Source organism: Mustela lutreola, chromosome 16, assembly GCF_030435805.1.
Source record: "Mustela lutreola isolate mMusLut2 chromosome 16, mMusLut2.pri, whole genome shotgun sequence".
NCBI lineage: Eukaryota > Metazoa > Chordata > Mammalia > Carnivora > Mustelidae > Mustela > Mustela lutreola.
Genome location: NC_081305.1, coordinates 46,995,931 through 47,018,528, shown reverse-complemented (window position 1 = coordinate 47,018,528; position 22,598 = coordinate 46,995,931). Strand labels below are relative to the sequence as shown.

Genomic DNA, 22,598 nt, shown 5'->3' with positions numbered 1-22,598 from the left:
AAGATCATGAAGGCAGAGGCTTTCCTGTCTGAGCCACCCAGACGCCCCTAACTAATTAATTTTTTAAATTTTATTTTTATTAGAAGGTTTTTAATTTTTATTTTTAATTAATGTACACCCAACATGGGGCTCGAACTCACAACCCCGAAGTCAAGAGTGGCATGCTGTACCCAGAAATTCAGGCACCCCACCACAATCCAGTTTTAATACATTATCCTTCCCCTTAAAACTTCCTTTGCACAGTTTGTATCCATCCCTGCCTTACCCTAGGAGTCATTGATCTCGTGTCTGGCTATAAATATACAGCCCCTTCTGTGAAGACAGTTGAAGGACAGTAGTCCTTAGTTTCTGGTGGGACATACCCCACTTCTGGATGGGCCCACTGGCTACTTCTTTCCCTCCCTCTAGTATTTCCTTTAGCTCCTGTAGATGAGAAATGAGCTCTAAAGGCTTGTTGGGTTTCTGGCCAAACACTGGCTAGAACCTCTCACAGAGTGGTGGATGGGTCCTGTTTTGTCTCCTGAAGAGTCTCTGTGTTGCTGACCCTAATGTGGGGGCAATGACAGGCTGACTGGCTGCTCCCCACTCACGTGCCCCCTCCTAGATGATCATATTCACACTTCACCTGCTAGTACCCTCGGAGTGTATACAACTGATAATCCTGACCTCAGGAATCTCATTATGGGTTGGGAAATGATATTTTCTGAATTCTAGAATTTAATGATCTAAGCAAGCACTGGGGCCATGTGTTCCCTTTGGGAAGGCAGGATCAGTGCTGAATTCCCAGAATGAGGGGTCAGCTTAAAAGTGACATCAAATGGTGACAGATGGGCTTATTTTCCTGTCTCTCCTTTTTGAGAACCCTGAAGAATTCATTGTATGTCAGCCAATGACAGTTGCAATTTTTTCTGATGCTTGAATTGTATCATCAGGTTTAGTTTCTGTGTCCTTTTAACATGTTCCTGTCATTTTTTGGGCACTTATTTTGTGGCATAACAAGATGTTTCAGGCTCACGGGACCCTCCCTGTTTAGCCTTGGAATCAGTCTTTTCTCCCAGGAGCCCTGGTTCCTCTCTGAAGAAAAAGGGATGAAATTCTGGGCTGTGGGTCTCCTGTCCTTTCCCTCCATGCCCTCCCTGGGAGCTGCAGATTCCCTTGGGAAGAAAGCAGATGGAAAGGGTGAGGGCACCCCCTGAGCACAGGACTGGGTTGGACTCCTACAGACTGTGGGGCTGTGGACAACTTCTGTTCTCTGATGACTGATTTTCCCATCTGTGAAATGTAGACTTCAGTAGGCTGAAATATGACTCACAAAGATGTATACATCCTAATCCCTGGCCCCTTGACATGTTACCTTATTAAGAAAAAGGATCAGGGGTAGTTAAGCATCTGCCTTGGGCTCAGGTCCTGATCCCAGGGTCCTGGGATTGAGCCCACATCAGGCTCCCTGCTCAGCAGGAAGCCTACTTCTCTCTCTCCTACTCCCCCGCTTGTGTTCCCTCTCTCGCTGTGTCTCTCTGTCAAATAAATAAATAAAATCTTTAAAGAAAAAGAAAAAGGATCTTTCCAGTTGTAATTAAAGATCTTGAAATGGGGAAATTATCCTGAATTATTGGGGTGGGCTCCAATTATAAAGTCACGTGAACCCTTATGAGGGTGAGGCAGAGGGAAACCTGACACTTAGTTGGCTCAAGCTGCCATTACAAAGTACTGTTGTTAGGTGGCTTAAACACCCAAAATTGGCTTCTCACAGCTATGAAGGCTAAGTCCAAGATAAAGGTGCTGGCAAAGTAGGTGTCATTCTTAGGCCTTTTCTCTTGGTTTGTGGGAGGCTGCAAAATCATCGTGTGGTCACAAAACATGTATGGGGCAACGTCTGTGTTTATAACAGCACAAACAGGAGGGAGACCCAAGTGTAGTCAAAAAGAGAATGTGTAAACAGATTGTACGGTATTTGTGTAGTAAGGCCCTACACAACAAGGGCATGCAAGGAACCAAGGCCATATAGAACCACACAGATGTGCACTCAGAAAAAGAAGCAAGACACTGACATGCAAACCCTGTGTGGTTCTACATACAACCACCAAAACTCATCTGTGGTGGCAGTCAAGATAGCAGTGGCTGCTTGGGAGACACAGAGGACTTCTGGGAGCCCGACACATTCCAGTTTTTGCTATGAGACTCATGGGGCTCACTGGAGGTATGATGTGTATGCTTTTCTCTCTAATTACAAGCCTTCATCAAAAGGTTAAACAGTTCATAGAAACAGAAAGTGGATTAGTGGTTGCCAGAAGCTGGTGGGAGAGTGAATGGGGAGTGAGTGCTAATAGATTCTGGGTTTCCTTTTTTTTTTTTTTTAAAGGATCATTTATTTATTTATTTCACGGGGGCAGGGGTGGGGAGGCAGGTATTGCACAGGCAGAGGAAAAAGGAGAAGCAGGCTCCCTGCTAATCAGAGAGCCCGATGTGGCACAAACGCTTAACCAACTGAGCAGCCCAGGTGGCCCCACCCAGGTTTCATTTTCAGGTGATAAACATGTTCTAGGACTAGATAGAGGTGATGGTTGTACAATATTGTGAATGGTGAATGTATCAAATGCCACTGAATGTACTTTTTTTTTTTTAAGGTTTTATTTATTTATTTTTGCAAGAGAAAGCAAATGAGTTCAAGTAGGGAGAGGGTCAGGGAGCCCAATGTGGACTCCACCCCAGGACCCTGGATCATGACCTGAGCCAAAGGTAGACACTTAACTGACTGAGCCACTCAGGCGCCCCTGTGCACTTTACTTTTTTATTTTTTAAGAATATTTATTTGACAGAGATCACAAGTAGGCAGAGAGAGAGGAGGAAGCAGGCTCCCTGCTGAGCAGAGAGCCTGATGAGGGGCTCCATCCCAGGATGCTGGGATCATGACCTGAGCGGAAGGCAGAGGCTTTAACCTACTGAGCCACCCAGGCACCCCTGTGCACTTTATTTTTAAAGATCTATTTATTTCGGGATGCCTAGTGGCTCAGTCGGTTAAGGGTCTGCGTTTGGCTCAGGTCACAATCCTGGAGTCCTGGGATCGGTCCTGCGTTTGGCTACCCGCTCAGTGCGGAGTCTGCTTCTCCCTCTGCCTAGTGTTCCCCCTACTTGTGCTCTTCCTCCGTCAAATAAATAAATAAAATCTTAAAAAAAAAAGGAGAGGGGCGCCTGGGTGGCTCAGTGGGTTAAGCCGCTGCCTTCGGCTCAGGTCATGATCTCGGAGTCCTGGGATCGAGTCCCGCATCGGGCTCTCTGCTCAGCGGAGAGCCTGCTTCCCTCTCTCTCTCTCTGCCTGCCTCTCCATCTACTTGTGATTTCTCTCTGTCAAATAAATAAATAAAATCTTAAAAAAAAAAAAAAGGAGAGATTTATTTATTTGAGAGAGAAAGAGAGAGCACCTACGTGTCTATGCGCACCAGTGTAGGGAGGGGCTGAGGGCGAGAATATTTAGGCAGACTCCCTGCTGAGCAAGAAGCCCAATACTGGGCTTAACCTCACCACCCATGAGATCATGACCTGAGCTGAAATCAAGTCGTACACTTGACCAACTGAGCCACCCAGGTGCACCATGAATGTACACATTAATATAGCTAAAAATGATAAATTTGATGTTACACGGATTTTAACTCAGTTTTTAAAAAGATTTTAAAAAGTAAGATGGGGTGCCTGGGTGGCTCAGTCGGTTAAAGCCTCTGCCTTCAGCTCAGGTCAAGATCCCAGCGTCATGGGATCGAGCCCCACATTGGGCTCTGCTCTGCAGAGAGCCTGCTTTCTCCTCTCTCTGCCTGCCTCTCTGCCTGCTTGTGATCTCTCTCTCTCTCTGTCAAATAAATAAATAAAATCTTTAAAAATAAATAAATAGGGGCGGCTGGGTGGCTCAGTGGGTTAAGCCTCTGCCTTCGGCTCAGGTCATGATCCCAGGGGCCTGGGATCAAGTCCCGCATTGGGCTCTCTGCTCAGCAGGGAGCCTGCTTCTCCTCATCTCTCTCTCTGTCTGTCTCTCTACCTATTTGTGATCTCTCTCTCTGTCAAATAAATAAATAAAATCTTTAAAAAAATAAATAAAAATAAAAATAAAAATAAATAAAAAGTAAGATAACCCAGGGGTGCATGGCTGATTCAATCAGAACATGTGACTCTTGGGCACCTGGATGGCTTGGTCCTAAGGCATCTGCCTTCGGCTTAGGTGGGTCATGGGATCGAGCCCCGCATCCATGTCCCTGCTCAGTGAGAGGCCTGCTTCTCCCTCTCCGACTCCCCTTGCATTGTATTCCCTCTCTCGCTGTCTCTCTGTCAAATAAATAAATAAAATAATAAAAAAAAAGGAGCATGTGACTCTTGATCTTGGGGTCATGAGGTCAAGCCCCATGTTCGGCAGGGAGCCTTCTTAAAATAATAAATAAGATAACCCTAATCTCATCTTGTAGCTCACAAAACCGGCAGGGTCGAGATAGTCATCATTTCCATGCATTCATTTGTCCTTTCTTATTTTTCTTTATTTTTTTGAAGATTTATTATTTTTTTAATAAGCCCTCTTTTTTTTTAAATATTTTATTTATTCATTTGACAGATCACAAGTAGGCAGAACAGCAGGCAGAGGGATGCGGGGAAGCAGGCTCCCTGTTGAGCAGAGAGCCCTATGTGGGGCTCGAATCCAGTACCCTGAGATCATGACCTGAGCCGAAGGCAGAGCCTTAACCCACTGAGCCACTCAGGTGCCCCAAGACCTCTTTTTTTTAAAGATTGATTTACTTTTGAGAGAGTGAGAGAGCGCATGCGTGCGCAAGAGCTGGTGGGAGGGGCAGAAGGAGAGGGAGAAGCTGACTCCCTGCTGAGCAGGGAGCCTGAGGCTGGGCTCCATCCAAGAACTCTGGGATCATGAACTGAGTAGACTGCAGACACTTAACTCACTGAACCACACAGCGCCCCTATAAAGATTTTAAATATTCTCTATACCCAGCTTGGGGCTCCAACTCACAACCCGGAGGTATAAGTAGCATGCTCTACCAACTGAGCCAGACAGGTGCCCCAAGGGTCAGCGGCTCCTGGGTGGTCAGCCGGTTAAGCATCTGACTGAGTGAGCATCTGACTCTTGATTCTGGCTTGGGTCATGGTCTCAGGGTTGTGGTATAGGCCCTGAATCAGGCTCCGTGCTGAGCGTGAAGCCTGCTTAGGATTTCTCTCTTCTTTTCCCTCTGCCCCTCTCCGCCTAAGCTCTTTCTCTCTAAAACAAGCAAGCAAACAAGAAACAAAAACAACCCAAAAAAACGAGAACAAAAATATAATTCAGTGGCATTAAGTACATTCCTGATGTTGTGCAAGTTTCATGGCTGTGTAGTCCCAAATGAAATCTGTGAAGATGGAGAGAGACTAAAGTGATGCAGCTACCAGACCTCCCCAGGAAGTGGCTTTGGCGGTGACACCTGAAGTTTACAGGGAGAGCCAGGTGCAGGTATGGAGTCTGGGGGGAAGAGAGAGGGCTGCCTGCAGCTAGGTGCTCAAAAGAAGCAGTGGTTGGTCTGGATGCAATCTGAGTGACTCTTACACTTTGTTTTATCCCTTTATTTCTGTCTGCAGGAAACTGTCTACAGACTGTCTGTAGACAGTTTCCAGTATTCCAGGACTGGGAAGGGTGAGATGCGGAAAGGGTGAGCAATGAGCACAGAGAATGAGAGTATAAGGTACCACTGACTACTTGGTCTGGCCTACTAAGGGTACAGAGCAAAGATGTACCCATTTCCTGCCATATACATCTGGACCTCTGCCTTGGTCTTGCCCACCTGTATGCCTCCTCTGCCTCCACCTACCCTGGGGTGCCCCCTTGTGCTTCTCTTACTCTGCCTGAGCCTGGTTCCCAGTTGATTCCCCCTCCCCCAGGATTGTCCTGGCACTTCAGAAGACTTGGTTTGTGCATGTGGTGAATGGAGCTGTAGTGGCCTGGTACCTGATAAGACCATAGAGGGAATCTTCAAGGCCTGCTTGCTGCTGGCACCTGATTATACCCTGATTGTGTGACTGCCATGTACTGGGAAGGAAAGTACTGGGCCCAGGAGGAAGGAGGTCCTGTTTAGAGAGAAAAGCATGAGCTACTGAAACCGCAGGGCCTGTTGCTATAGTTTATGGAGGGGCCCATACTAGGAGCAATCGAGAGGACCCCCCCCCCCCAATTCAGCCAACCTCTAGGCTCCCTCCAGCTGTCTCTGACCACTCCTTCACTGCTCTCTCAGTGCCTTGTCAGGACCCCCACAGTTGTTTCCCCCGGGGAACCCATCCTTCCCACAGGTGTTTGGAGGTAGTCCCCTAGGAGAGTCCACTCCTACAGTCTTTACCACCACTTCTTCTTATTATTATTTTAAAAAAGATTTTATTTATTTATTTGACACAGAGAGAGAGAGAGAGAGAGAGAGAGAGATATCACAAGTAGGCAGAGAGGCAGGCAGAGAGAGGAGGAAGCAGGCTCCCTGCTGAGCAGAGAGCCTGATGTGGGGCTCCATCGCACAACCCTGAGATCATGACCTGAGCCAAAGGCAGAGGCTTAACTCACTGAGCCACCCAGGTGCCCTACCACCACTTCTTATTTTTGACTGGCCCTGACACCTTGGTTCCTGCCCCAGAAGTTTGGGTCGGTATGGGTAGTTCCTATGCCCCCTTATCGGTGATTTTGGGGCGCAGGGAGGGGTGGGGTCGTGGAAAATGCTTAGCAAGTATCGCTACTGTTTGCCACACCTCTCCCCACACACTAGCCAACTTTCCTTCCCACTTATCAGAGAAGGGAAGCAAGGATCTGAGGCCAGGGCCTTGGGGGAGCAGCACGGAGGGGGCGGGCCACTCCATGGTGGGGCGTGGCCCCGCGGACCCGGTGGGAGAGAGGCCCGCTACCACTCAGCTCAGGGGCGGGGCGGGCCCCGGATTTGGGGTTGCGTTGGGACGGGAACAAAGGCAGGCGCAGAGACAAAGCCCCACGGACACCCAGCCCCCTTTAGGAACAAAGGCCACACCCCGCCCAGCCCGGCCAGACATCCCTCCGCCGCCAGCACGCGTGGGCGCGCAGCTCGGCCCACAGGTTTTACGTTTGAACCCAGAGACAAGGAGGAGGACTTGGGGCCAGACTTGGGGCCGGCCAGCATGCTTTAAGCATCCTCTCAAAAGCTGACCTCCCCCTTCCTCCCCATCGTCTCCTTTAGCCTCGTCCTAAACTCTGCATCGAGGAGCCCCGCATAGGGGGCCTAGGCCCACCGCTGGACCGGTTCCGACGCACGCACCCCTCGAGCCTCCTTCGGGCCCGGCGTCTTTAGACAAGCTCCCCGCCCTGACTCTGCTCCCGCCTCAGACAGGATCGAACAGGAGCTCTCTGCCTGCACCGTAGGCCGCGCCTACCGGCTCAGACCGTACATCTCTCGTCGCCCCTGCCTGGCCCCCGTGATGTTCGCCCCAGACTCTGCGTCCTCCTCGGGATTCCCGCGACGAGGCTGTTTATCTGACAGGATTCCCCACGGCTCACAGGCCTCGCTCTCCGCGTCGGACGGAATTCTCCCGCGACATTCAGCCTGAACCCCTCCGCCCCTGCCCTGATCCTGTGTCCGGGGGAGGCCCGACTCCTCCCTCGGATAGGACCCTCACCACCCAGACTCTGCTTTCCCCTCCTGCGGGATTCCTCGTCCCGCTCCGCACCCCTCGACCTGATCCCGCTTCGTGCCGTAGAATCGCCCCGCTGTGGGGGGTTCATTCCGTTCGCCCTCCTGGAAAAGCGGCTACCTAAAAGATGGGAAGGGGTCGTTTGTGGGGCCGCGGGATTCGCTGCTCTGGACCCCTTGGAATCTCCGCTTTGGGCAGGTTTCAGTGTTTGCCATGTTAAACAATAAAATGGTTAAAACCCAAAAGTCATCCACTTGGCTCAGAAGGGGACTTTCTCCTGGGACGGGGACCCCGCCGCCCCCTTCGCTCTCAACCCCGTCTCTCTCCCCAGCATGGCTGGGCGCGGAGACAGGAGACTTCTCCGGCCTTGGCCTAAGGGGCGGGAACTGAGGTGGCGGCGGAGACGGCTAAATCGCATGCGCAGTACCGCAGCCAGGGGCTAGGGCTGGAGGGGGCGCCAGAGCGCGTAAAGGTGCGCGCGCCCCGCCCGCGTACGAGGTTGGGGCAGTGGCGTCACTAGCCCCACCCCTGCCGCACAGGCGGCGCTGGGCACCGTGGGCGGAGGTAGGAAGACCCGGCTCAGGCGCGTGCGTACTCGCGGTCTCGCCCGGGGCAGCTGGCCTGGGCCCCGCCCCTGGGCGCAAGACGCCCAGCGCGCCTGCGCGGCGGCGTCGGCGCCAGTTATTTCTGTCCCGCCCCCCGGCCGCGGCTCTTTCTGCGAGCGGGCGCGCGGGCGAGCGGTTGTTCGTGTGGCGCGTGGCGCTGTGTCTGGGCGGCCTTTGAGGAGAAGCGCGGTCGTCGGCGGCGGGAGGGTAGCAGGCGGCGGCCCGCGGGGCTTCCAGAGCGCCCCGCGCGCGGCGGGCGGTAGCCCAGGCGGCGCGTGGCGGCGCTCGGCCTCGCGGCGGCGGCAGCCCATCCGTTGGCGGCCAGCGCGTCTGCGCCTGCGCGGCGAGCTCCGCGCCCCTCTTCCCCCCTGGGCGCCCCCGGCGGCGTGTGAATGGCGGCCTCGGCGGCGGCGGCCTCGGCGGCGGCGGCGGCGGCGGCGGCGGCGGCCGCCTCCGGCAGCCCAGGCCCAGGCGAGGGCTCGGCTGGCGGCGAAAAGCGCGCCGCCGCCTCGTCGGCCGCGTCTGCGGCCTCGGCCTCGGCCTCGGCGTCGTCACCCGCGGGGGGCGGCGGCGAGGCTCTGGAGCTGCTGGAGCACTGCGGTGTGTGCCGGGAGCGCCTGCGCCCGGAGAGGGAGCCTCGCTTGTTGCCCTGCCTGCACTCGGCTTGCAGTGCCTGCCTCGGGCCTCCGGCGCCCGCTGCCGCAAACAGCTCCGGGGATGGCGGTGCGGCGGGCGACGGCGCGGGTGAGTACGGTCGGGCCGCGGCGGCCCATCCCCCCACCCCGCAGGCTTTGATCCTGACTCGGCGTGGGCACTGGGGGTCCGTTCGCAGCATGGCGATGGCGGGGGATCAACTGAGCGAGAGGGATAGGGACCCGGATAGTGCGTGGCCGGATCGGGTACGGGCAGTGGGTTCTGGGCTGGGCGCAGGGATGGGGTGTCTGCTTCGAGTGCGATGGAAGAAGTGGTTGGGTTCCTACTTCCCAAGGAGAGGATCTGGTCCTCTTTGGGATGCAGGTTGGGCCCAGTCAGGAGATGTGTTATAGCTTGTGGGTGAACTTGGAACAGTCTCTCTTTGTTTGTTTTTGGCAGTGGTGGACTGTCCTGTTTGCAAGCAGCAGTGCTTCTCCAAAGACATTGTGGAGAACTACTTTATGCGTGATAGTGGCAGTAAGGCTGCCGCAGACTCGCAGGACGCAAATCAGGTATGTCCTGCCCAGAAACCCTAAAGAGGCCTCGGGACATGGTACCAGTACATTCCAGACTGTATTCTCTTGCTACAAGGCTCTGGGCAGACTCGTGTAGGCTAGGTAAAGGCTGCACTTTGCTTTAAGGTTGTGTTATTTGGGGTGCAGTTGTGGATATGTTCGGAGGTTTTGTCTCTTGTTTTGCCTTTGCCCATCAGTGCTGCACTAGCTGTGAGGATAATGCTCCTGCCACCAGCTACTGTGTGGAGTGCTCTGAGCCGCTGTGTGAGACATGTGTGGAGGCACACCAGCGGGTGAAGTACACCAAGGACCACACCGTGCGCTCCACTGGTATGCAAGGCAGAGGGGAAAGCCTTGGTTATCTTACGTTTGTTCTCAGCTGTTTATGGTGCTGGTTATCAAGGATGGATGGGTCTTGGGGAGGTTTTTTGGAGGGTACCACTTGAAGGGTCTGAGGGCAGAACTCAGAAATGGGGAGTCTGGGGCTCAGGTGTGCACTCTCTCTGGGTGCAAGGGGAAGGGAAAAGGCCGCAGGGCAGGGGTGCACTGAGGGTTCAGGCAAGCTCATCATGGACACCTCCCCGCCTGCAGACTTAACAGAGGATAAGGCCCCTGTATGTGAAGGAGCTCCTGTATGTGTATGTATGTGGTGGAGGGGTGGGCCTGGCCTCCCTGGCAACTTCCGTTCAGACTCCAGGGGAAACGAAGCCTCTGGTTGCAAGGGCCCTCAAGACCATCACGGAGAGTGAGTCTGAGAAGTGTTTTAATTTTGGGTCCCACAGGTCTAAAAGTTTAGCTGAGGAAGGTATTTGCGCAGTTTTCTGTAAGTGCTGGGGTTGGGACAGAAAAGGGCTTAGGAGTTTTCTGAGTTTATCCTACTCTTAGTTCCAGAACTTTCTGTGAGTAGCTTTTTGGTAGTTAGGTTTTTGCTTCCCAGTCCTAGAGGATAGCATAGGCTGGATGGTAAGGAAGGAGAGGGTAGCTGTGGGGGTGTGAGGAATCAGGAACGAAGGGCAGGAATTTGTAGGAGGTCCTGGGTTCAGGCAAAGGACAGAGTACAGGAAGTGGCATTGTTGAAGGACCCATGGTCTGGCTGATTTGTGTCTCAGTCATATATCTTGGGCAGGGATGGTATAGCCAGGGTGTAATTGGGATTGAGTAGGAAAGAGGGATAGATGCTCTCAAGCAGCTTTGTAATGGTGACAGGTTGGGGGGTGGGGTGGTGTGTACCAGGACTCTCCCCGCAGAGGGGACCCGATGCCTTTGTGAGGATTTTGGTCTGACATTTCAGCTCTCCTGTCCTGAGAAGGCTTTGCAAGCCCTGGATCCCTTGTAGGCCTTTGGGTTATAAGAGGTCTGTGGACTTAGAGGGGAAGTCACCAAAGCATAGTTTTTAAGGGAGCTGTACTTGAACTGTGTCTCTAGTCCCTGATTTGCTCTCTGTCTGTGCCATCAAGCAAACATTGTCTCCTGTGCTTATAGCCAGAATTCCCTTTTCTGCCAGACAGAACGTGCTGCAGGTGGGGGAGGAATTGAGCCCAGTGGGGATTTTCAAGGTGGAGGAGCTCTCTAGTGTGTCCACTTGGGGAAGGTTCTAGTAGCCAGAATAGCGAGTGGGAGGTCCCTGCCAGTCTTCAGACTTTGATGTCCAGGTCAGAAGCTGAGAGGAGGGAGTTGTTCTCCAGGTCAGACTTGGGGCAGAGTGCTTTGAGAGGAAGGATTTGGGCCTATAGGCCTGTGTTTTTCTCTGGCCACTGCTACAGGGCCCTTGAGTTTTCCCAAATGCAGCCCAGGGTTGCAGGACAGGCAGGAAGTGAGGCCTTAAGTTTTATTTACTGTTTAAGATGGCAATAGCTGAGGATGAGGTTCAGCGTCATGGTTTCTATTCCCCAGGGCCAGCCAAGTCACGGGACGGTGAGCGCACAGTATATTGCAACGTGCACAAGCACGAGCCCCTTGTGTTGTTCTGTGAGAGCTGTGACACCCTCACTTGCCGGGACTGCCAGCTCAATGCCCATAAGGACCACCAGTGAGTACTGGGAATGCTGGTGGGTGCTGCTTGTTCTTCCTATGTTCAGCACCCAGCTCTCTTTTGTCTGCTCTCAGATACCAGTTCCTGGAAGATGCAGTGAGGAACCAGCGCAAGCTCCTGGCCTCGCTGGTGAAGCGCCTCGGGGACAAGCATGCAACGCTGCAGAAGAATACCAAGGAGGTTCGCAGCTCGTAAGTGTGGAAGCCAGGACCACAGTTGGGGGCAGGCCTGGGGGAGCATCTTCCTGAACTGGTTCACCCTGCCCCCTCCAGGATCCGCCAAGTGTCTGACGTACAGAAGCGTGTGCAGGTGGACGTTAAGATGGCCATCTTGCAGATCATGAAGGAACTGAACAAGCGGGGCCGTGTGCTGGTCAATGATGCCCAGGTACACCCTGTCTGAGCGGGGGAGGGGATTTTGGGTCCCATCTGCTGGCTGCCGACTGCATCTGTGATGGGAGGGCCTTGGGGACTGGCATCTCCGTTGGCTGTTAATGCCATTTTTGATGTCTTCTCTTTTTCACTGCTTCTCTTCTCTACCTGCAGAAGGTGACTGAAGGGCAGCAGGAGCGCCTGGAGCGACAACACTGGACCATGACCAAGATCCAGAAGCACCAGGAACACATCCTGCGCTTTGCCTCCTGGGCTCTGGAGAGTGACAACAACACGGCCTTGCTGCTCTCCAAGAAGCTGGTGTGTGCTGGTGGGCACTCAGGTGGTGGGTTCCAGGCAGGTGCCACCCAGCACCCTGAAGCTGTGTTTGCTGTGTGTTCATGCACTGCCCCATCTGCAGATCTACTTCCAGCTGCATCGGGCCCTCAAGATGATTGTGGACCCTGTGGAGCCACATGGCGAGATGAAGTTCCAGTGGGACCTTAATGCCTGGACCAAGAGTGCAGAGGCTTTTGGTGTGTTCTTTTGTTAACTTCTTGCATATTGGTGCCATTCCAGAAAGTGGGTGTTCTGACGCTGATTTTATTTCATTTTTGCAGGAAAGATTGTGGCTGAGCGTCCTGGCACCAACTCAACAGGCCCTACATCCATGGCCCCCCCTAGGGCTCCAGGGCCCTTGAGCAAACAGGGCTCTGGCAGTAGCCAGGTGAGTTGGGGTTGGGTGGGGGATCCTGGTAGGGGAGGGAGGGGCATGGGGTCCTATGGGACACCTGCCCACTGAGGTCTACCTACTTTGCCCACAGCCCATGGAGGTGCAGGAAGGCTATGGCTTTGGCTCAGGTGAGTACCTTGTAGGTGGGAGAGCTTCATTGCTTTAGGTCTGTCCCTAATCTGCTCTATCTTTCTTTTCTGAGCAGACGATCCTTACTCAAGTGCAGAGCCGCATGTGTCAGGTGTGAAGCGGTGAGTTGGCTGTCCTTTGGTTTAGCCAGGTGGGCATAGGGATGGGTGTGCTAACACCATGCTGCACCTGCACCCACAGGTCCCGCTCAGGTGAGGGTGAGGTGAGTGGCCTCATGCGCAAGGTGCCACGGGTAAGCCTCGAGCGCTTGGACCTGGATCTCACAGCTGATAGTCAGCCACCAGTTTTCAAGGTCTTCCCAGGCAGCACCACTGAGGATTACAATCTCATTGTTATTGAGCGTGGAGCGGCAGCTGCTGCTGCTGGACAGCCTGGGACTGCTCCACCTGGGGCCCCTGGAGCCCCGCCACTACCTGGCATGGCCATAGTCAAGGTGAGCCTGCCTCAAGTGATTGTGACTGGGAGATGAACACCTAGGTCTGCACCCTGCCGAACACCTCTTACTACCTCCTTGCAGGAGGAAGAGACAGAGGCTGCCATTGGAGCCCCGCCTACTGCCACTGAGGGCCCTGAGACCAAGCCTGTGCTGATGGCCCTGGCGGAGGGCCCCGGCGCTGAGGGCCCCCGCCTGGCCTCACCCAGTGGTAGCACCAGTTCAGGTCTAGAAGTGGTGGCTCCAGAGGGCACTTCAGCCCCAGCAGGTGGCCCAGGTGCCCTGGACGACAGTGCCACCATCTGCCGTGTCTGCCAGAAGCCAGGCGATCTGGTCATGTGCAACCAGTGCGAGTTCTGCTTCCACCTGGACTGCCACCTGCCTGCCCTGCAGGATGTGCCAGGGTGCGAGGCTGGTGTGGGGCCTGTGCAGGGTGGAGGGCTGGGCCAGGTTCTTTGCAGCTCCTCATTCTCCTTCCATCCAGGGAGGAGTGGAGTTGCTCTCTGTGCCATGTGCTGCCGGATCTGAAAGAGGAAGATGGCAGCCTGAGCCTGGATGGTGGTGATAGCACCGGTGTGGTGGCCAAGCTTTCGCCAGCCAACCAGCAGGTGAGGGTGGGGGCCTACTCTCTTGGGAGTTGTTCAGTAACCCTACCCACCTGTGGCTCTGATGTCTCTTGTCCTGTCCACAGAAGTGTGAGCGTGTTTTGCTGGCTCTGTTCTGTCATGAGCCCTGCCGGCCCCTGCACCAGCTGGCTACTGACTCCACTTTCTCCCTGGTGAGTCTTGGGACTTAAAGGGAGGGTACGGGGGTGGGTAACTGTGGTCTCACCTTTAGCTTATGGCTTTTGTCTACAGGATCAGCCTGGCGGCACCCTGGACCTAACCCTGATCCGTGCCCGTCTCCAGGAGAAGTTGTCACCCCCCTATAGTTCCCCCCAGGAATTTGCCCAGGATGTGGGCCGCATGTTTAAGCAATTCAATAAGCTGACAGAGGTGAGCTTGGGGAGAATGGGGTTGGGGGTAAGGGGGGGGGGAGGTGGGAGGAGGGGGAGCTAGGACCCATCCCGTGCAATCTGCCTCGGTTTAGGACAAGGCAGACGTGCAGTCCATCATCGGCCTGCAGCGCTTCTTTGAAACTCGCATGAATGAGGCCTTTGGTGACACCAAGTTCTCAGCTGTGCTGGTGGAGCCCCCGCCGCTGAGCCTGCCTGGTGCTGGCCTGAGTGCCCAGGAGCTATCCAGTGGTCCTGGTGATGGCCCCTGAACCTGTGGCTGCTCAGGCCAACCTGGCCTGACTCTGTTCCTCTGTCCTGTCAAATCTGCACCCCCCTCTCCCTGCCCCCAGCCTCCCCCTCTGGTGGCCTGGCTCCTACTTCTTGGTGGCCCCATCCCTCAGCCCTTCACGATATGGTTTTTACTTATGTGGATTTAATAAAAACTTCACCAGTTCCTCACGCTTATGTTGGTGGGGGCAGTGGTCCTGGGGCAGTCTTCTTCAGCCGTTTTTTGGTGTCCAGGGAGTAGGGGAGAGCCTCTCCTTGCCCTTCCAAAATGTGGAGTGTGCCTCAGGTGGGTGAGGGGGTTGCATGGGGCACATGCTGGAGGGTTTGGGGAGCCCCTGTAGGTGTTAATGCTTAGGCTGCTCTGGGCAGGCAGGGTGTAGCCCCAGATATGTGCTGTGTGGTGGCCAGTCTACCTAAGTGCTTCCTGGACTATGGTGTAACCATTTCTCACAATCTGCGCCACAGAGCTGGGTGGGCTAAGGATCCCTGGCAGAAAAGCCCAGACTTCAGGGTATCTGGGAAGCCCGGTGTCTTGGAGGTGTTAGGCTCTAGAGGCCGTGAAGCTCCTAAACCCTGAACATCCGGATTAGAGAGACTTGACCTGTTAAATGCCACAAACTGGGAAGCAATCCAGCATTCCTTATCATACACCCTAATGCATCTGGCATTTGGGCTTTTGCCATGCTTGTCAATTGCCTTTTTACCAAACCCTGTATGTGAGCTCTGTGCCAAGGGAACCCCAGCCTGGCCCAAATCAGGCCAATCACACAGGCCTAGGAATTAGTGTCCAATCTTTTATTACAGAAGTACAATGAAACTGTTGGGCATCCACTGCCCACCTCCCACCCGGGATGGTATAGGTCAGTCCCTCCGCAGGTTCTTGAGCCGCTCCTCCAGGTCTGCATCGGCATCTACTAGGGCTGAGGCTGCGGCCTCTGCTTTCTTCCCACTGGCAGCCACACTGAGTGAGCCTCCGGTGGAGGGGAGGTCTACAGAGAGTGGAGGTTAGGAGAGCTCCTGTAGAAAGGAATAATGCTGGGAGCAGGGGGGTCAGGGGTTGTGTCTGGACTGTTGGGTGGGATGGGGCCCAAAGTTTGGTGCACTCACTTGACAGCTCATCTGTCAGGCTCAATCCCAACTCGTCCAGGACCTGGGACACAACAGCGTCACTTGGGAAGAGAGAAGAACTTTATGAGGGCCAGGCATGTGCGAAGACCAGACATCCGTCCCCATTCTCCCCATACCTGGTGTCCCCCCTAACCTTTCTTCTTCATCTTCCTCATCACCCATGGCATCATCAATGGCATCATTCATCATCTCCTCCTTCATGTCCATGATCTCAGCCTGTCGCTCAAATTCCATCATGATCTTTTGGATCTGAGGCAACTTCAACTGGAAGTAGGGTGTGGGGAGGGTTAGTTGGGTGTTAGTTGTGGGGGAGAGGGGGGATTAGGAGAGGCGCACCTGTCTGTTCATGGTGCCCATGGCTTTGGTGACCCCCTTCATAGCTTGCGCCATTGAGTTGTTAGACTTCAGTGTCTGGATCTTCAGGGACACAGCCTGGATGTTGGCCCTCATCAACACAAATTTACGCACGTAACGCCGAGTGCGCACCAGGTCTTTTGCCATGATACGCACAGCATCCTGAGGAGTGGACAAAGATGTTGGAGTGAGCCAAGGGAAGATGCTTGCTCCTGACGCACCATTCCAGCTGATGCTCTCAGACATTTACATATGATCCCTGCCCCCTCCCTCCTCCCAACCTCATACTTATGCTTCTTGGGTCATCACTCCACAGGGCCCTTTGTACACTACCTCTCGGACCACCCAGACTCTCGAAGGAACACTGGACTCACTATATATAGGGACCCTTTTCCTTCCATATATCTAGAGTCCCTTGACTTACAGAACCTATTCCCGAATTTCTATCCTGGCTGAAGAGTTTGTCTCTCCCTCTACCTCAACAGGCTCATACTGCAAGCACTTTATTCCAAATAGAAATGTATCTGCAGCTTAACTTTTGACTAACCCAAATGTCTTCCTTCTTGCCTTGCCTATCCTGGGAAATGGAACCTCTTCAACCCACCTCCTTTTTTTTTTTTTTTTTTTTTTAAAGATTTTATTTATTTATTTGTCAGACAGACAGAGGGAGAGAGAGCGAGTGAGCACAGGCAGACAGAGAGGCAGGCAGAGGCAGAGGGAGAAGCAGGCTCCATGCCGATCAAGGAGCCCGATGCGGGACTCGATCCCAGAACCCTGGGATCATGACCTGAGCTGAAGGCAGCTGCTTAACCAACTGAGCCACCCAGGCGTCCCAACCCACCTCCTTAGATTCAAACTCTTGTCACCTGTCACAGGCTCTGCTCCTTACTGATTCAGGCTGTCTCTATTTCTTTTACTAACTTCCATGTCACAGTGAGTTCCAGGCCACATCTTTCTTGCATTAAACCCTTTGACTTAGCTCCCATTGTAGCCTGTGATTTCAAATGGTCTGGTCTACTGTGTAGTCTGAACTCAACTATCACTCCCTTATGGAACATTTGCTGCCTCATCTGTTTGACATTTTGGTTGCTTAGATCTTCACAGGCTCCATTCTCTTAATATCACCTAGAAGGCAGCCTTTCTGGATACCCAAAATACCGGTTCACCCTTAATTTCTCTCAAAGCACCTGTTGGTGTCCGGTCATGTTCCATTGTTATACTGGTACCTGACAAAACCACAGCACCTAACCCTGTGTCCCAGCCTGTGCCCAACTGAGCTCACCATCTGGCCCTGCTTGGCCATCTTCTTGATGTCTGCAATAATTTTCTTCTCCTGGGTCTCTAGCTTCTGTCGCTCACGGTCCAGCTCTCGCATGGCACGGTTCAGGGCTCGCTGATTCTGCCTCAGCAGCTCCTCTGGTGTCTTCCGGCGCCCAAATAACAAATCCATGGTAGCAGGAGCCCACCAGTGGACCTGTGACAAGTGTGAAGCCTAGGTGCAAAGTGGTGTGGGGCCCACAAAAAGGGCAAGAAGCAGAGCCAAGATCACAATGTGTATTTGGGGGGCTAGAAGGGGGAACTTGCAAAATGCGAAGGGGTAAGCAGAGAAAGGAAAGATTAATGGTAAGCCCAAACCTAGCCTGGAACACAAAGTAGCCCCACAAGTAAAAGTGGGGCCAGCATCCCTTCCTCTCTCTCTGCCTACTTGTGATTTCTGTCTGTCAAGTAAATAAATAAAATCTTTTAAAAAAAGGGTGGGGGCGCCTGGGTGGCTCGGTGGGTTAAAGCCTCTGCCTTTGGCTCCGGTCATGATCCTGGGGTCCTGGGATGAAGCCCCACATCGGGCTCTCAGCAAAACAGGGACCTTGCTTCTCTTTCTCTCTGCCTGCCTCTCTGCCTACTGGTGATCTCTGTCAAATAAATAAAATCTTTAAGAAAAACAAACAAACATGGCCAGCAAAGTTTGAAAGTCATCCACCACCCCAGCCCTTCATCATAGTGTCCCAAAGGAGGTTCAAGGCGTCAGCCTCTCTAGACTATAGTAAGGCCCTGGAGTCTGATGGACTAAGAATGGAAATGGTTGTGTGAGGGTGCACTGGGGGCATGTGGAACCTGAATGGCAAGGATAGGGCAAATGTAGGGGCCGACGGGATGGCAAGGTAGGTGGAGGGTCTGAGTGCCAAGAACAAAGTGGATATAGGGGTTCTGAAGCTGACAACGTATGAATTAGCATTCGGACTGTGGGGAGGCCTGAGTGGGAAGGCAACCTGGGTGCGAATAATATGGTTGTGGGGCAGTGGAGCACCCGGTACACTAAGGACATGATGGATGCTGGGGAGCTCTAAGGATCTGGAAGAATCTGGGGTCCTCAGGGACCCCTGTACACCTGGAACAGGATAATGGGCGATGGGGCGTCTTGTTCATCCAGAATAGAACCTGGGGGGCGTTGGGAGGCCCGCACACCGAGAGCAAGGTGCCTCGATGATGAGGCTAGGGTCCCGTGGATGGGCGAGGCAGTCGACACCTCGGCTTCTAGGCCCTCGTATGCCGTCGCCCACGCACCCACCCGGGACCCGCGGCCCGGCAGGGGCCACTCACCGGAGCCGGGACGGAATCCGCTTCCGCTTCCGGGTTACGCTCCTCTCTGTGTTTCAGGCGCACCCACCAACGATAGCCCCCTCGGTTCTTTCTGCCGTCGCCGCCGTTTCCGGAAGAAACGGTCTGACGTCACAGGCTCCACCGGCACCCGGAACGATGGGCGGGGATAAGAGCGCGCGTGCGCAAGCGCAGGCCGTCGCCCAGGCGCATGCGCACCACCTTCCGTTTCTCTCGGGCCCGCCTGAGGGTGTTCCACAGGTTCCAGCCGACCCAGTCCTGCTGGGTTGATGCATCTCTGGGCGTCTTCCGTCCGGCCACCCCAGAGGTGCCGCATCCCACCACCGCACCCACTAGAGGGCCCAGCTCATCCGACAGACACCGTTTCCCTAATGTTTTTGGGTCTCAGGCACCTGGTAGCACCAGGGAGGGTTCTTGGTGGGCCCACTCAGGGGGAGAGCTGGAGATGGCACGGACTTTCTTCTACACTGCCTTACCCAACACGAAGTGAGTGGTTGCTGGTTCTGCCACTGGCTGGTCACACACTGGGATTCATCCCACATAGCCTGAGGCTTGGGATGTTGTCCCCCCCATTACTCCCCAGGCTGTTTCACGCACTGGGAGCTTGCTGAGGGGTGCACCAGTACCACTTGTAACCACATATCTCCCACCACTCTTGCTGCAAGAGCTCTGGTGGACATCACCTGCCCCTCCCACCCCCACAGAAGGAAGAGGCAGAGGCCATGCAGTAACATTCCCCTTTAATAGCCTGGTGGGACCTCCAGTAGTGGAGGGGTGGAGTGCCCGAGCCCCAGCCACCCAGTCCCCTTAGCCACCCACCCCAGAGCCCAGAGTGGGGGGCTGGACAGCACCCAGCTGGGGGCTAGACAAGCCAATTCATTTCCCATCGCTGAGCGGGTCGGGGGAGGCAGCGCCGACCTTAATCACATGGTGGTTAAAAAATAATAACTAGGAGCGGGTGGCAGGGAGGGGAGGCAAGGCCAGGGCATGGGATTCCCCCACCAGCCACCCCATGCCCCCCACCTGTGGCCCCCAATAAATATTTGCAGGGGACGCCGGGGCTGGTGGCCCTGGCAGGGGTGGGTGTGCGCCAACCCTATTTCAGGCAGCGCTCGAAGTAGGTGGAGCCGATATAGCCACCTCGCATGGAGCGCTGCACGTTCTGCTCAAACAGCCGCCGGTTGTTCTGCAGGACCTCAGCGGCCTCCTTGTTCAGTGGGTCTTCGGGGTTGGGCTCCTGTGGCCGGTATGGGTGGGGGTCAACAGGCCCTAGAGCAGAGAGGGCCAACCTTCCCCAGCCTCACCCACCCACCCTTACTCACCAAGAAGAGATACTGCAGGCCATAAATTATGGAGTTTATCGTAAGGACTGGCTTCCAGTCCTCTCTGTGGACAGAGAATCAGGGTCAGGGGCTGGTGAGTGGATTGCCAACCACAGAGCCTGCTGGGACTGAACCGGTCAGGCCCAGGGGACAGGATGGTGCAGATGTGAGAAGCTAGGAGGAGAGCACAGAGCAGGATAGGCCAGGGAGAAGGCTAAGGTCGAGACTTAAGGAAGAAAATGTGGAGATGAAAAGATAGAAAACCACAAACCACAAGAGGGAGGGAAGGGACAGAGACCCGTGCAGTCTCAAGTCAGGGCTCTCACCTGAGGATGTTGAGGCAGACGTTGCCCTCGAGGTCAATGTTGGGATGATAGACCATTGTTTCACACTTCACCTTGGGGGGATCATGTGGGTAACCCTGGCCCACCTGGCTCCAAGAAGAGAGACAAGATAGAGAGGTGCCCTAGCAGTGCCTGGCTGGGGCAAGCCTCAGCTGTTGCCTCTATCCCTCTATCCCTGCACACCTGGGACTCACCTTAAAACTGAACACAAACTTCCCACTCTTGTAGAAGCCCTGTGAGGGGAAAGAGAAAAAGTCTTAGGACAACATCCTGCAGGGCCTGGCACATAAACCAGATCTCCTAATTCCAGGTGTTCCCCTGCCCAGGCCCCTGGCCCATGCCTAGGAGTCCAGCTAAGTGTGGCCTTACCTCATCAGGACAGATAACCAGCTTGAAGTTGAGGAGATCGTCTGGATCTGAGAAGCTGATGTCACACGTCTTGGGCAGGTTCAGCTCGTTTATGTCTGTGTTTGCAAAGCAGAGAAGCAGAACAAGGAGAGGGAGAGAGGAGAGCACTCAGAGCAGGTGCAGGTGCCGGCATAGCACCCAGGCCTCCTCTAGGATCCTCAAGGATCTGTCCTGGCTGTGCCCCACAGCCCCAATCCTCTCCCTGCTCTTTCTGCTTCCTAGTCTCCAGGCAGACTCTTCTAGGTTCACAGCACGCCTCAAACATGCATTTTCAACTGTGGCTATGCTGTATCTCTTGGTCCAGAGTAAGTTCCAACTCTTTTGAATCCATAGTCTCAAGTCTCAGCACCAACGTCTGGGTACCCAGCTCCAAATGCCCCCCATCCCTGTGTGGCCCCCAAGAGCCTCCAACTACCCTAAACACCAAGATCCTCAGCCATACCTCCATTTTCTAGTGGACAATGCTGGTCCCCTCCTGTCCACCCAAACTCAAGGACCCTGCCCCCCATCATCTCCTCACCAATCCTGTCCCCACTGATCCTCCTCTTCTCTGGTTGTCACCCTAAATTCAGGGACCCATCCGACCCCCAGACACATGAGTTCCCATTCCTGTACCCCTCTAAGCAGCCTCTAAGATTGCCAGCACCTCCAGCATAATACTCTAAATGCAATTCTACTCCCATCTCCAATCCCTGGCACACACTGTTCTTCCTTCCTCCACGTGTCACTCCAAACCCCAACTTGCCATGTGACCCCCCCAAGACCAACAAATCGCAGTGCCCAAAACTGATTACACTCCATCTCACTTTCAGAGTCCCCAAGACCCCAACATACCTCACTAAATCCTCTCCGATTCCTATCCCCAGTCGTCAGTCTCCCATACAATCTCCTCTGCCTATCACCCATGTTCCTGTCTGACCCCCAGACTCTGTGGAGTCTCCAGCTTCCTGCACGCTCTCCACTGCCTAACTCTCCGATTCTCGGTAACTAATGAAAGGCGTCTGGCTTTCTAGGTATCCCAGGGTGCCCCACATTCGGCCCCTATCTTTGATCCCCCTCCCCCGTGACTTCATTACTCCTGATTTTCCATCACACCGACACCCACCCTAACCTCCGACCCCCGGTGACTGCATTAACCCACTCCTGACTCCTACATCACCTCACCCCAGGCGCTGACCTCCGACCCCCACCCCCATCCTCCGACCCCCTACCCTTCTGGATCCGCAGCTGCGCAGCCGACGCCTTCTTGCTGCTGCCCTTGGTGCCGCCCGCCGACTCCTCCTCCTTCTTCTGCTGCTTCAGCGAGAACAGCTTGATCATCCTGCCGCCGCCGCCGCTGCCGCCGCTGCGGGGCCCGGGACCCCGGCCACCCGGCCCCCTGCCGCCGCCCGCGCCGCCTCCGCGACTCGAACCCGCCTTCGCGGCCTCCTCCGCTGCTGCTGCCGCCCGCCCGGCCTGCCGCGCCGCTCCGCGCCCACCGCGCGGCCCGCGTCGGCTCCCGTAGTCCGGCTCCGGCCTGGCCCGGCGCCTCGGGCTCGCTCGGCGGCGCTCGGGCCGACTCGGCTGTTCTCGGGCCTCCTCGGCCCCGCCCCCACCCGGCCGCTCCCTCCTCCCTGTAGCCCGCTTAGGTCCCTTGAGGCTCAGCTGTGGCCGCGCCGCCTGTCTGTTTACTCGCTCCCACCGCGAGGGGGTGCGGCTCGAGGGGAAGGAGGAGGTGGCGGCCGCGGTGGCGGCTGCCGTGTACTGGAAGAGGCTCGGCTTCCGCGGCAGCAGCAGCTTCGGCGCGGAGGTCCGCAACGGCCTCGGGTGCCCCACCGCTTCGGATATTTCCGCCGCTTGCCCACTTCGGCTCTTCTCGCCCGGCCTGCGCTGTGCGCCTGCGCAGCCGTCGCCGCTGCCACCGCTGCGGCCGCTGCCGCCGCCGCCACCGCCGCCGCCGCCGCCGCCGCC

General features: G+C 55.0%; 3 protein-coding genes across 8 annotated transcripts; 1 reads left to right on the top strand and 2 right to left on the bottom strand.

Moving 5' to 3' along the window:
• Positions 1–8,351: 8,351 nt before the first annotated feature.
• On the top strand, positions 8,352–14,642 carry TRIM28 (tripartite motif containing 28). 2 transcript variants are annotated; one of them, XM_059152257.1, is made up of 17 exons: positions 8,352–9,008; positions 9,357–9,469; positions 9,670–9,802; positions 11,366–11,501; positions 11,579–11,695; positions 11,777–11,891; positions 12,050–12,196; positions 12,297–12,411; positions 12,496–12,602; positions 12,679–12,736; positions 12,814–12,859; positions 12,939–13,191; positions 13,276–13,595; positions 13,676–13,799; positions 13,883–13,969; positions 14,049–14,186; positions 14,281–14,642. In XM_059152257.1, the coding sequence occupies exons 1-17, from the start codon at positions 8,657–8,659 to the stop codon at positions 14,455–14,457; spliced, it is 2,538 nt and encodes an 845-aa protein (XP_059008240.1). In that variant the 5' UTR covers positions 8,352–8,656; the 3' UTR covers positions 14,458–14,642. The 2 variants fall into 2 exon arrangements, with proteins under 2 accessions (XP_059008240.1, XP_059008241.1); XM_059152258.1 differs by having other exon boundaries at positions 8,353–9,008; positions 12,700–12,736.
• A 582-nt stretch (positions 14,643–15,224) lies between these two features.
• On the bottom strand, positions 15,225–18,715 carry CHMP2A (charged multivesicular body protein 2A). Of its 5 annotated transcripts, none has more exons than XM_059152447.1 (6): positions 18,557–18,715; positions 17,241–17,450; positions 15,941–16,120; positions 15,738–15,868; positions 15,584–15,645; positions 15,225–15,511 (listed from the first exon to the last, which is right to left on the bottom strand). In XM_059152447.1, the coding sequence occupies exons 2-6, from the start codon at positions 17,406–17,408 to the stop codon at positions 15,240–15,242; spliced, it is 813 nt and encodes a 270-aa protein (XP_059008430.1). In that variant the 5' UTR covers positions 17,409–17,450; positions 18,557–18,715; the 3' UTR covers positions 15,225–15,239. The 5 variants fall into 5 exon arrangements, with proteins under 5 accessions (XP_059008430.1, XP_059008433.1, XP_059008432.1 ...); XM_059152450.1 differs by having other exon boundaries at positions 15,225–15,493; XM_059152449.1 differs by having other exon boundaries at positions 17,241–17,537; positions 18,557–18,713.
• A 582-nt stretch (positions 18,716–19,297) lies between these two features.
• Positions 19,298–22,582, bottom strand: UBE2M (ubiquitin conjugating enzyme E2 M). Its single transcript, XM_059152458.1, has 6 exons — positions 21,860–22,582; positions 20,610–20,704; positions 20,435–20,473; positions 20,223–20,326; positions 19,897–19,960; positions 19,298–19,811 (listed from the first exon to the last, which is right to left on the bottom strand). Exons 1-6 carry the CDS (start codon positions 21,966–21,968, stop codon positions 19,671–19,673), a joined length of 552 nt encoding a protein of 183 aa, XP_059008441.1. The 5' UTR covers positions 21,969–22,582; the 3' UTR covers positions 19,298–19,670.
• Between the last annotated feature and the right edge of the window lie 16 nt (positions 22,583–22,598).